The sequence below is a fragment of the Pyricularia oryzae genome, chromosome 2, assembly GCF_000002495.2.
Source record: "Pyricularia oryzae 70-15 chromosome 2, whole genome shotgun sequence".
Taxonomy (NCBI): Eukaryota; Fungi; Ascomycota; class Sordariomycetes; order Magnaporthales; family Pyriculariaceae; genus Pyricularia; species Pyricularia oryzae.
The window spans coordinates 2,924,598-2,936,179 of record NC_017850.1 but is presented as its reverse complement, the minus strand read 5'-3'; the positions used below and the strand labels follow the sequence as shown (position 1 = coordinate 2,936,179).

Genomic DNA, 11,582 nt, shown 5'->3' with positions numbered 1-11,582 from the left:
TCACAAAATGAGGTTCTCAAAGAGCGCGTTGGCCAGCTTGCTCCTGACCGTGGCCATCAGCAATGCTCAGCAACTTCAGAACCAAACCGAAAACGCCACCGGTGGTGCCATCGAGGCAGGCGGCAACCGAGCCGCACCCGGCACCGAGGTTGGGGCTGGAAACGGTGCCCAGCTTGGAAACCCCGGGAATGAGGGAAACAACGAGGCACGCCCGGAACGAGGCAACGGCCGGGGCGAGGGCCAGGGTAACGGACGGGCCGGCGAGCAGGACGAGAGGGAGCAAGGCAACGGCCGTCAGCAGGGCAACGGAGAGCGCCAACAAGAAGACCGTAACAGCGCCGAAAGTAACGGTCGAGCCAACGCTGGCAACAGGGATGCCGAGGCAGAGCGTCCAGCTGGAGAGGACCGAGAACAAGGACAGGGTAAAGGTAAAGGACAGGGTAAAGGTAAAGGACAAGGTAACAGAAACGGCGCTGGTGCTGGTGCTGGCGCTGCTGTCGGAGCCGGAGCCGGAGCTGCCCCTGGAGCCGGCGCTGACCAGCAGCTGCAGCCGCTTCCTGGGCAAGCTCCCGGTGGTGCCGGAGGGCTTCAAGAGCTTCCTGGCGCGAACAACAACGCTGCCGCCCCAGCTGGCCAACTCCAGGAGCTCCCATCTCTTCCTCCGGCCTTCACCCCGATCTCAGAGCGAACAGGCACCACCACACAGGTTGGCATTTTCACCAGCCCTCCTGCGGCTAGTGTCCCTGCTGCCGGCGGTGCCATCGCCACCCCAGGAGCTCTGCAACCCATCCCTGGGCAGAACAACGCCGGGCCTGTTGTCGCCCCCGGACAAACCACCACTGGAGTTGTTGTGATTACACCCACCTCTGCGGCCGCAGTCGTCTCCCCATCTGCTCCTCCCGCCGCTCCATCGGTGCCTCCCGCGGTCCCGTCTGCGCCCCCCGCCGCTGCCCTCCCCGTAGGCGGTGGTGTCCAGATTATCTCGCAGATTAACGGTGGTGTGCCATCGGTTAGCGCCTCGAGCGCTCTTGTTTCGGGTGCCGAGACGACAGCGATCCCGTCTGTCGCGGCTCCTGGCGCTGGTCAGTCTTCTGCTGCCCCTCCCATAGTCGGTGGCATCCAGAGCTTTTCGCAGATCGGCGGTGCTGTCCCTGTCTCTGGAGCCTCATCGGCTGCAACGGCGGTGACTTCATCGGTCGCACTTCCTGCTGTCTCTGGAGCTTCCGGGCTTCCTGTTCTTTCCTCTGCTGCACTGCCCGAAGCATCATCCGCCATAGCATCTAGCGCCGTCCTTGTGTCATCTCTGAGCGTCCCACCAGTAGCAGCCCCTGCAGCGACCATCCCTGTGCTTTCCGCCGCGCCCGTAGCCTCTGCCAACCCTGTTCTCTCAGGCTTTCCCGCTGTTCCCACGGGCACCGACCCAGCCGCGCCATTCCCTATTACTAACTCGACTGAAGGCACTACCGGCGTCGCAGACCCCGTGGCCTCGGCTGCTCCTGAAGCCCTCCAGCCTCTCCCTGGCGCCGATCTGACCAATACCACAGCCCCCGGTGCGCTTGAGCCCCTTCCAGGTGCCATCAACTCTACTACGCCCGAGGAAGCCGCTGCCGGTAACGGTACCACCTTGACTCCTCTGCCCGGCGCTACCAACTCGACCGATGGCGATGCTGCCAACCTTGCCCCTCTGCCTGGTGCCACCAACTCTACTGAGGGCATCGCCGCCGGTAACGGCACAGAGCTGACCCCTCTTCCGGGTGCTACCAACTCTACCGAGGGTAACGCCCCGGTCGGTAACGGCACCACTCTGGCCCCTCTGCCTGGCGCCACCAACTCCACCAACGGCGGCAACGCCAACCTTGCTCCTCTGCCCGGCACTACCAACTCCACTACTGGTGGCGCTCTTCAGCCCCTTCCTGGCAGCACCAACTCTACTAGGGGTGGAAATGGTGAAAACAGCGGGAACGGTGAAACCAGCGGGAACGGTGAAACCAGCGGGAACGGTGAAACCAGCGGGAACGGTGAAACCAGCGGGAACGGTGGAAATGGCGAGAACAGTGGAAACGGCGGGAGCGGTGGAAATGGCGAGAACGGTGGAAACGCCAACCTCGCCCCTCTGCCCGGTGCTACCAACTCGGCGACGGGCGGCGGAGACTCCAACCTGCAGCCTCTGCCTAGCCAAACCGGCGCACGCACAGCCAGCGGCAGCCTGACCCTCGCTCCCCGCCCGACCGGCACTGGTGCGGCCGGTCTCCCCAGCGGCGTTGCCGGTGTTGGTGGCACCGCGACGGCCGTGTCGTTCCGGTCGACCATCATCGCTGCCAACGGCGTCACTTCGGTGCTCACTGTGCCCAACGCGGCTCAAACCGTCGCCTTCCCCGGCGGGGTGGTGGAAGGCCAGGGCCCAGACAACGCTGCTGGATCCTTGGCGGTTTCCAAGGTTCTTGCGGCGAGCATAGCCGGACTTGTTGGTGCTTACCTCATGATGTAGAGCAAAAATGCGCTTTTTATTTTATTCTATTTCGAGGCTTGGGTAATTGGAGATTTTGTGATTTGTGTACTTGAGACAAAAGACAAACACAGAATAGAAAAAGCCCAGGTGGTTTTCTTGGATTATTATTCTCTCCTCATTTCTTTGAATGAGCCAGTGGTCAATGTATACACATTACTTTTTATGTTTATTTCTTATTTTTTTTTTCTTTTGTCAAGATACGTCTAGCGAATTCGGCTGTCTAAAGCGGTGGTAATTCGGGATTTGATGGCTCTTCATGGTTTTGATGAAGGGATTTTATTTTACTATTTGCTGTTCGTTCTTGTGACGATAGCTGAGGCTTTGGAGACAAGTCCGGGCAGACACCAGCACAAATCTCTAGTCCACGAATAGAATTCTCTACATGTTCATTCCTAATTCTCCGATTGCTCTTTGAAAATTCGTGCATCCCTTCTTTGCTTTTCCTGACGTTGTCCGTGGAAGAAGTCTAGCCTCTGGACCAAACCCCCTGAAGGACCTTTGACCCCTGGATCCGAAAGCCGACCTTCCGAAACGACAAGAGTTTCGGGCCCAAGGGGGAGGTTTTCTGCCGCCCAGCCCCTCGGATGCGAGTCCACTTCCATAACGTCCTCAGCTTGGCTGTTAAAATCTTTTCTTAGTTTTTAAGACTGCTTGGCTGTGACTCTACGACTTGCGTAAACATGGATTTTCGTCCTCTGTTTGTTACGGTCGTATCCAGCTCCACTCAGCCCTTTGCAGTAAGTAGTAGTGTGCTGAAGTTTTTAGATGGGGAAATTATACGCAGTGCTACCATGTTATTGTTGCTTGGCACATCCATCTGGTATATATTAATATTCCCGAGTACCAAAAGTCTATTTTGACGTTGGACAATAATTACAGGTCCACATTTAGCGACTCAAATACAAGGTAACAACAAAACTAATATGTACAGCACAATCCAAATAGTTCCAATGACGACAGCAGGGCGGGCAACTAGACTAGATATAGATGAAGCCAAGGCATGAGAGACGAGGAACATGGAAGGCAACCTTCCCGAGCCGTGACAACATGCCAATGAAGATCAGCGTGTCGCTCCAAGAAGCATGTGTTGTACCGGTATTCTTAGACACCGGGACGGGCAGTGGCCCTCCGTCCGAATGGATCTGGTGCTGCAACACTGACTGTGACAAGGACTTTGATTTGTTTTGACTGGTTATCTTTTCTATCGTTCTGCACATATGGAGCATAGTGATATTTGGAAGCCGACAATGCATGTGCTGGAGCCTCAATACCGAAGCAATGAAAAACGAAGGAGGAGAGCTGTTGACAAAAGATTTGGCCTATCCGTTCCTGCAATATTCGGTCAGTGTATGTTTGCGACCAAAGTCGGGGTAGACGTGAGAGCGAGGATGGCACTGCTGCGCGATCACGACTATTTTCAAATGTGCTTTAGTAGTGTAAAGCGTCAGATAAGCCCATACTGAGACCGACCAGTTTGGCTGGTCGTTGATGATACATTACAGGCTTGAAATTTCGGTCAAATCATTGTACTGCTCGTTTGATGGTTTGGCTCGGGGATCCACGTGACAAAAGCTTATACAATCACGTGAATAGATGTGGACCCATCCAGATGATGGGGACGGTTAATTACGAGCTATCCATGCTTGAGTGGCAGAGCTTGCCAAACTCTTTAACGTCTGTCGCGTCGCGCCCGAATCGCATCAAAGCACAATATTTCATTCAACAAGAACCGTGCATTCATCTACATACAACAAACAAATCTTCGCGGCTTATCTGCCAGGTACGTTTTTTGAACAAAAGCCTATCACAAAGAAAACAAGAAAAACGTCGAGAAAGCCTGAAGTTCATCATGTCGTATCCGGGTCCCCCAGGAGTCCCTTCGGCGCACCCATCTCTTCCGCCCCGACCACCCGCCGCCCCGGGTAGCAAACAACAACAACAGCCGATCGGACCTCAGGCAACCTCTAGGTTCTCATCCACCTTTTCTTCTCCCAGCACATACTCTGCGCCGCCAGGCTACCCCGCCACCACCGCCGCCGCCGCCGGCGCAGCAGCAGCAGCAGCACCACCACCACCATCATACTCCAGCGCCGCGCCGGGCTACTCGGCACCACCATCCCGCTATGGCGCACCTCAGACGACGGCATACTCCTCATACTCCGCGGCGCCCACGGCCATGCCCGTGAGGAACTCTGGCGGATATGGGAGGGGAGGATACGGCGGCGGTGGCGCCGGCACGGGCGCCAGCGCGCCGACCTACTCGTCCGGGTATAACAACTACCGACAGCCCAATTCTCAGCCTGGTGCGGCGAGCTACGGCGCAGGACCACAGATCAGAAATCCGTTCCCCGTCCCGGTAGCAGCGGGAGCAGCAGCCCCGACAGCCGGGCCGGTATCGGCGCAGAGCGAGGAGGCCGAGATGGCCGCGCAGATGGCACAGTGGCAGAGCGCCTACCTTCCCAGGAGCGAGACGGACCCGGCGGTGGCGGGTCCGATCGGCCCGGACGCAACGTCTCAGTACCCGCAGCAGCAGGCACAGCAGCCGGAGCAGGCCGAGGCGGGCGCCAACGGGGACGAGCGGAAGAAGACGGTGTATCGGACCGGGGGCGGCAAGAAATGGGCCGACGACACGCTTGTGGAGTGGGATCCGACGCACCTGCGGCTCTTTGTCGGTAACCTGGCGGGCGAAACGACAGACGAGTCGCTGCTCAAGGCGTTTTCGCGGTGGAAGAGCGTGCAAAAGTCCAAGGTGATACGAGACAAGCGCACCAACAAGAGTAAAGGATACGGGTTCGTCAGCTTCAGTGATCCGGATGACTTTTTCCAGGCCGCGAAGGAGATGAACGGCAAGTACATCCAAAGCCACCCGGTCACGTGCAGAAAGGCAAACACCGAGATCAAGGTCACCAACGTCAAGCCGGACAAGAGGCACGGCGGGAGGAACGACAAGAGGAAGGGTAATGGCGGAGGGGGCGGTGGAGGCGGCGGCGGCGGCGGTGGCTATGAGCCGCGCCTTGGACCTCATAATCCCGGTGGCATTGTGAAGCCTGGTCAGAAGACTAAAGGCGGACTGAAGCTATTGGGTTAATTGAGGGTGAGTGGCTGACGGGATGAATTATGATGGACTTTATCTCGGTGTTATACTGGCAGTGTATGCGACAAGCTCACAATTATAGATGCAAGGAGATTAAACCGCTTAATAATTCGATGACCTGTAAATACCTGGACCTCTGAATTGATCATTGAACAACAAAAGCTGGCATTTTACGTCCCCCGTCTTAAAGCTCAATTGTAAAGACAAAGAATAAAATAATTGTCATTTGCGTAAGCTTTCACATACGACCATACCCACTGGAATATACGGGATCCCGTCCGCTCTCCCCTAGTCAAACCAGTGAGGGCCGAACTAGTACTCAGGTGGGTGACCACTGGGGAATCCTCGGTGTTGTATGTTTTTGTTTTGCGCATATTTTTTATTCGAATAAATGAATTAGCAAGCAAATGTTATTGATGTTCTCCTTCTGTAGACCTAAACAAAGGTGCCTACCTACCTAGGTAAGGTAGGTATGTAACAACTTAAGAAAAAAAGGGCATTGAAAAAAAGTACCCCGAAATCTTTTAGTATTTAGCTGAAAGGATTCACAGCCATCAAGATGGATTACGGCTCGGCCAGCCTCCTTGAGGCCCAAAAAAGTAAACCCCACTCGCTAAAGTCGTCAGTGGAGTGGACATAAAAGCATTGCCATTGCCGGGAAGTTTGTCAAGGACATCCGTCATGAATCACTGGTATTGATGGATCATTTGTTGGACCAAGATACCAAGAGGCGTTTCTGTGAGGTATACCAAGACGATGGAATTGAGCCAGAGATCTTGGCTGGAACGTTCTCCATGTTCTCGCAGCTCTCACCCTCGTGGTCATCGAAGCCTGGCGTTAATCACATTATCTGAAGGTATGGGGCAGTATGGACTCACTGCTCAACGTTTTTTTTTTTTTTTTTTTTTTTTGCTGCCCAGCATTACTATCCACTGGCCAAGGATTCTCCTCTCGTCAAGGGGCTATCAGACGCCTTGGCGTTAATATCTCATCTTCGAGGAGGACGTAGTGTGTGACAACGACACCTCGAGCAGGTACTCGGTGGTTTCCAGAGTTTAGTTTTGTTCCTGTCACCCTCCAACTCCTTCAAAGCCCATAAGGGCCAACATTCAGCCTGACCGGTTGATAATGATCGTGTTGCCGTCCTGTGAGGGGGACCGGTGCTGAGGGCACTGAGAGCGCTAGTCGAATTTGACGTACCCGCAATGCTTTGGATAAACCTGGCGGCGCTATTCCTGTGTGGCCGCATTTCTTCGGGAATTTTGAAGCTTGAAACGTCCGAGAGGTGATAGTATATATCTATCTGTTGCTGATGTTTTGCCATGAACACGGTAGTAAAGCTAGCCGTACGGGACTGTGCGGAAATAATTCTCGAATGGCCACATAGTTCTCGATAGAAAGGGAATGAATTCGGATGCCGAGTCTGGGGATTTGACTTGATACAAGGAAAAGAGGATATGTGTCCTAATTCAATGGTAGATAGATGTACGGCTGGTTGGCTTGTATCATGTAAAGAATCATTGCCCAGTATCAACAACTCCTTGGTATACTATCGATAGTCAGGATGCCTCCTACTTGGGCTGTGTGAAGTATGTCTCCTGATGAGAGATGCCCTTTGTCAAAAATGGGTGGTTGTTTCCGAGAAGGACAGGGAGTCCGTCTACAGCGAACAGTTGGCAGAATTGAGAATCTCATGTCAAATCGACACCTCGAACACACACGAGCGCGCCATCTGCAAGAGGCAAATCAGCAAGACCGAGTCGTGTTTTCTTTTTTAGGGTGTCAAAAATCTACAGGTCGATCTACCAGCGCACTATCCCATTAAACATACTGGAAAGTCGAATGACATAATGACCTAGATGTGTGGATCTTCAAGTGAAAGGGTCTGAGGATACCGCGTTCACACAAGAGCTGGTTGCGGACTGGGTCGCACGACCGGCTGCCGGCATCGATCACACTCTACAGTGTAGGGGGTTGTTAGGTAGCGGCCCATGAGATCAGCAGATTGACTGCAGAGCGTGATGAAGCCCTTTCCCCCGAGTATGAGACCAAATTGCAGCGGGAAGCAGACCTCCGAGTTCATGAAGATCTACGACGATTCGGGGCAATCGGCCGCTGTTGTGTCGACACCAAAAATATCTGGGACATGATGATTTGTCAGTTGGGCAGTTCTAACAAGTGACCCAAGGGATTGGGAAATTTTCCTCAAGGACCAACCAGACTTGACTTCCTTGTCAGAGCCTTGAGCTTGCTGCTTAGATACCTACCTAGGTAGGTACCTTACATACCTTACCTCTAGTAAATCAAGTATGTTCTAATTTGGACATCAAATCCCTCGGAGCTTTTTTCGGCAACACCCCAGGCTCAACGTAACCCCTGGTAGTATGGGATGGACTGCCCAACTATTCCAAGCCAAGAGAAAAAAGAAAAGTATTCTACCAAGTCGGTTTCTCACATGTAAACACCGTTCCCCAACACCCCCCCAGCACAGCCTCATCAATAAAACATTTATCGTTGTGACTATATGCATCATTTTTGACACGGTAGATCCCCTCCACCCCATCCACAACAATGACCTCTCTTGTCAGATCCAGTCTATTCTGAGCGCGGTCGTCGGTCAAGTCCGCTAATTCGCCCAGAGTTTATAAAAAACAAAAAGAGGGAAAAGAAAATGAAGCACCGTCAAGCACTCTTGGCGGTTTATATGATCCAATAGCGTGTTTGACTCATAGATCCAGCGAAAGAGTTATTTGGCAAGGATAGAGCCTAGATACGCAATAAGAAAGAAGAGCGATGTAGAGAGAAAAAAAAGAGTAATTCGCCTCTTTTTTTTCCTGCTTTCCTTCTCTCTGCCTACAGTTCCATATAGCACGCCACCCTGAGTTCGCCTTATCATTGTTTGGAAATTTTGAAATCAACACAAACATGCAAAGACTCCAGACCCCCACCCCCCTTGGTCGTCCCTTCTTCGAGATTATTCCTGAAATGGCAAGATTTCACGCCCGCCCCTCGTCCCTGGTGCTTTTGTCTGGCACGCAGTTCGTGTACAAGTCAAGTCTCACAAAGCAGGTAAAGAGGATGTCGCCGTTTCGACATGTGGCACCCTTGACTCGATGGTCCCTTGTCCCTTTCTCTGTTCTTTTATTTTCAGTTCCCCAATTTCTCTCTCTCTTCTGCTTTGTCAACATAGCAAGAGTTACCGGGTGCGCGGGGAGCGAGTCACGGATGAGAGGAGCCTGGCAAGACATCAAAAGACCAGGACCCCCTTCCCGGTTCTGCATACAAAAGTTAGCTTAGACGAGACGAAAATAAAGGCGGTCTATAGCAGATGGGGCGTAGAGAAAAACGTGTACCACGTGGGGCCCTGCACAAAGAGGCACACAGGCACTCTCCCAGCTCGCCCGCAAATAAGGGCATCGTGTACCTCAGACAGTGAATAGGGAGACCGGGTGTCAGTGGTAACCGCCTTCCAATTCTTTACACAAAACAAGGCTTGGCACGTGGTTTTGATAGGGATAAGATCATTTCTGTAAACTGCCAAGTTCTAGACCGTCGATCTAGCCTACTTGATTATTCCAGCCGCGGCAAAAAATGCTTCTTCTAACCTGTTCTCCATAGTCAGATTCAAAACAAAATAAGAAATACCCACTCCGATGGAGTTCAGACATGTCTCTACCCCAATCCACCCTGACAAGATCTACCCCAGTGATCTTAGATCCAATGGTACACTGCTCCCCCTACCAGCGCGGTATCGCTTGGCCCCGCCTGAGAACTCTCGTGGCTTCGGAAACTTGTCTTCCCCCACAAACTTCCAACGGGGGTCATGTACAACGTACATGCCCCCACCATTGGCACCATCACCTCCTGCAGTCCCTGGCCGTGCCCCAGAGAGTGACCGGGTCGGGCTGTGTAGCTTTCCGCCATTGGGAGTTAGCGTGAACGCTGCGGGATCAAGCAGCGCTGCACGGCTGGCTGATGGCTGTTGTTGGTGCTGAGCTGGCCTCGGAGGCGGCGGGACTGGTGACGAGGGTGGTGGTGGCGCGCCAGAAGAAGGCGGCGGCGGCGGCGGTGATGTTGGGTTACTATTGCCGCGGGAAACCGGCGGTGGCGGAGGCGGCGGTGGTGCCGCTGGAGCCGAGCTGGGACTTGATGCTGCTCGGATTGCAGCTTGTACTGCGAGACTGGCCGCTGCTGCCCCGTTTGACGAGGGCCCAGAGCTGGGTGGTACAGCTGGCGGTGGCGGAGTTCCACGTGAGGGAGCTGGAGGCGGCCTTGGAGCGGCAGAAGGGGGAGGAGGTGGTGGAGCAGGCGGCGCACTCGGTGGAGCTGGAGGAGCAACTGCTATTGATGATGGTTTACGAGACCCCGGAGGCGGAGGTGGCTTTTTGCCTATTGGAGGAGGTGGCCCCTTCATCATGGATGCGGATGAGAATGGCCGTTGGACATCACTAGGGTTCTTTCTCAAATTCGCAATCGAAGGATGAGATGTTGGCCCGACTTGCGGAGCAGGAACGCCTGGGCGACCTGGCACTCTAGGAGCCGCGCCTGATGGTGGTTTTGGAGCAGACATTGACGGTGGTTTTGGGGCTGAACCTGCCGAGTTTTCCGGATCTGAGAGATACGATGCATCGCGGTTTGCTGCCAAAGTACATGTTAGTGTGGAGCAAGTAAGCAGACGGGGCTATATATGCATCCCAACATACCTCCTGTGTCGACACCACCGCCAGTTTTCCTCAGTTTTGGCATACCGCCAGCAAACAGACCGCCGAGCTGTGGAGCACTGGTCTCCAAGCCTCCGGCTGATCCTGTAGAGTCAGATCTTCCATGATCGCTATTGCTCCTCATCCGGTTGCCGGGGACCGGAGGCGCAAGACCGCCCGGAGGCTTTGGCATACCGCCCAACATCCCGGGCACAGGTGGGGCACCCCCGACAGGAGGTGCGGCAGAGGTGCCACCACCAGAGCCGGCAAGTATAGGTGCTGAACGGTCATTTGTGACGGTTTTCTTGAGAGCCTTGCCCTTTGTTATATCGCTCAGGAGTGCACCCTGTATAAGGTAACGACAGAACTCGGTTAGTCACAACAGTATACCAGACCATATCAAAAAGCCCCGGGGTCGACTTACTCTGTTGTTCCCCGCTGGAGGCCTGGCAGGTAGCCCGCCTGGTGGTGGAGGAGGAGGCGGCGGCCCGCCCCGACCGGGCATGGGAGGGGGTGGGGGAGGCGGAGGAGGGGGCGGCATCTTTGTTTGATGAAGACCGGTCAAGCCGAGTCAGAAATATTTTTGGTATAGTGTTTATCTTTGTATTGTTTGCAGGTGGCTGCGCTAGCTTGCAGTCGACCCAGCTCTGCCCCAGACAGATCCTATCAATATATGGCCCCAGGTCGAAAGGGACCACCGGTTCACGTCGTAGGCAGCAGTTGAGCCCAAATGTCAAATAGATAAGATGGTTCGTCGAGCACACACGTAAGCCATCAAGGCAAGTTCAGTCGCGGCCGCCGGCCGTTGCTCCCGCACGCTTGTGACTAAACGGGTACCAACAGCAACCACAACGGTGAGCGATCGAGGGGGCGGCCGACGACTCGTTCGCTTGACTCGTCGGGTCGTTACAGAGTCTTCAGCAACAGCGGCGGGCTTGAGTGCAAATGTTTTGTCGGTACTTGGCTGGGAATAGAAGCGATCAGAGAGAGACAGCGGGTTGGGACAGTTGGGAGTTGGCTCGTGTGTCAGAATGCAAGCGTTCAGTCGAACTCATGACTGAGTGTCGTTCAATTAGCATGTCGTACCGCAGCCCGATGGACAGGCACAACGCAGCTAACTAACGTAGGGGCACTGGGCACTCACTGGGCAAGGAGTATCGTCACTCAGATGTGGGGTTTTGTGGCTGAGTTGAGTGGTGTTCTCCACAGTTTTGAGGCCACTCACAAACGGTGCATTTGCTGGAGGAATTCCTGCGATGCAACAGTGCAAGGCATTTGG

At 54.3% G+C, this 11,582-nt stretch overlaps 3 protein-coding genes and 1 non-coding gene across 4 annotated transcripts; 3 read left to right on the top strand and 1 right to left on the bottom strand.

Annotated features, from left to right (window-relative positions):
- Positions 1-7: 7 nt before the first annotated feature.
- MGG_01275 (uncharacterized protein) lies at positions 8-2,725 on the top strand (the record flags this gene model as incomplete). The annotated part of the gene is made up of 1 exon (XM_003714142.1): positions 8-2,725. The coding sequence occupies one exon, from the start codon at positions 8-10 to the stop codon at positions 2,486-2,488; it is 2,481 nt and encodes an 826-aa protein (XP_003714190.1). The 3' UTR covers positions 2,489-2,725.
- Positions 2,726-4,173: 1,448 nt separating this feature from the next.
- On the top strand, positions 4,174-5,808 carry MGG_01274 (RNA-binding protein). The gene has a single exon (XM_003714141.1). It carries the CDS (start codon positions 4,359-4,361, stop codon positions 5,595-5,597), a length of 1,239 nt encoding a protein of 412 aa, XP_003714189.1. The 5' UTR covers positions 4,174-4,358; the 3' UTR covers positions 5,598-5,808.
- Positions 5,809-5,847: 39 nt separating this feature from the next.
- On the top strand, positions 5,848-5,963 carry MGG_20327. The gene has a single exon (XR_001729782.1). It is a non-coding gene; the product is annotated as a 5S ribosomal RNA (ribosomal RNA).
- Positions 5,964-9,031: 3,068 nt separating this feature from the next.
- Positions 9,032-11,415, bottom strand: MGG_11243 (uncharacterized protein). The gene is made up of 3 exons (XM_003714140.1): positions 10,728-11,415; positions 10,307-10,649; positions 9,032-10,241 (listed from the first exon to the last, which is right to left on the bottom strand). The coding sequence occupies exons 1-3, from the start codon at positions 10,842-10,844 to the stop codon at positions 9,301-9,303; spliced, it is 1,401 nt and encodes a 466-aa protein (XP_003714188.1). The 5' UTR covers positions 10,845-11,415; the 3' UTR covers positions 9,032-9,300.
- Positions 11,416-11,582: the final 167 nt, after the last annotated feature.

Bases quoted from the DNA above. Each gene is read 5' to 3' on its own strand.
- MGG_01274 (XM_003714141.1), top strand. From the start codon at position 4,359: ATGTCGTATCCGGGTCCCCCAGGAGTCCCTTCGGCGCACCCATCTCTT.
- MGG_11243 (XM_003714140.1), bottom strand. From the start codon at position 10,844: ATGCCGCCCCCTCCTCCGCCTCCCCCACCCCCTCCCATGCCCGGTCGG. The intron at 10,650-10,727 runs GTAAGTCGACCC...TACCTTATACAG, and splicing joins CTCCAGCGGGGAACAACAGA to GGTGCACTCCTGAGCGATAT. The intron at 10,242-10,306 runs GTATGTTGGGAT...GTACTTTGGCAG, and splicing joins CGGTGGTGTCGACACAGGAG to CAAACCGCGATGCATCGTAT.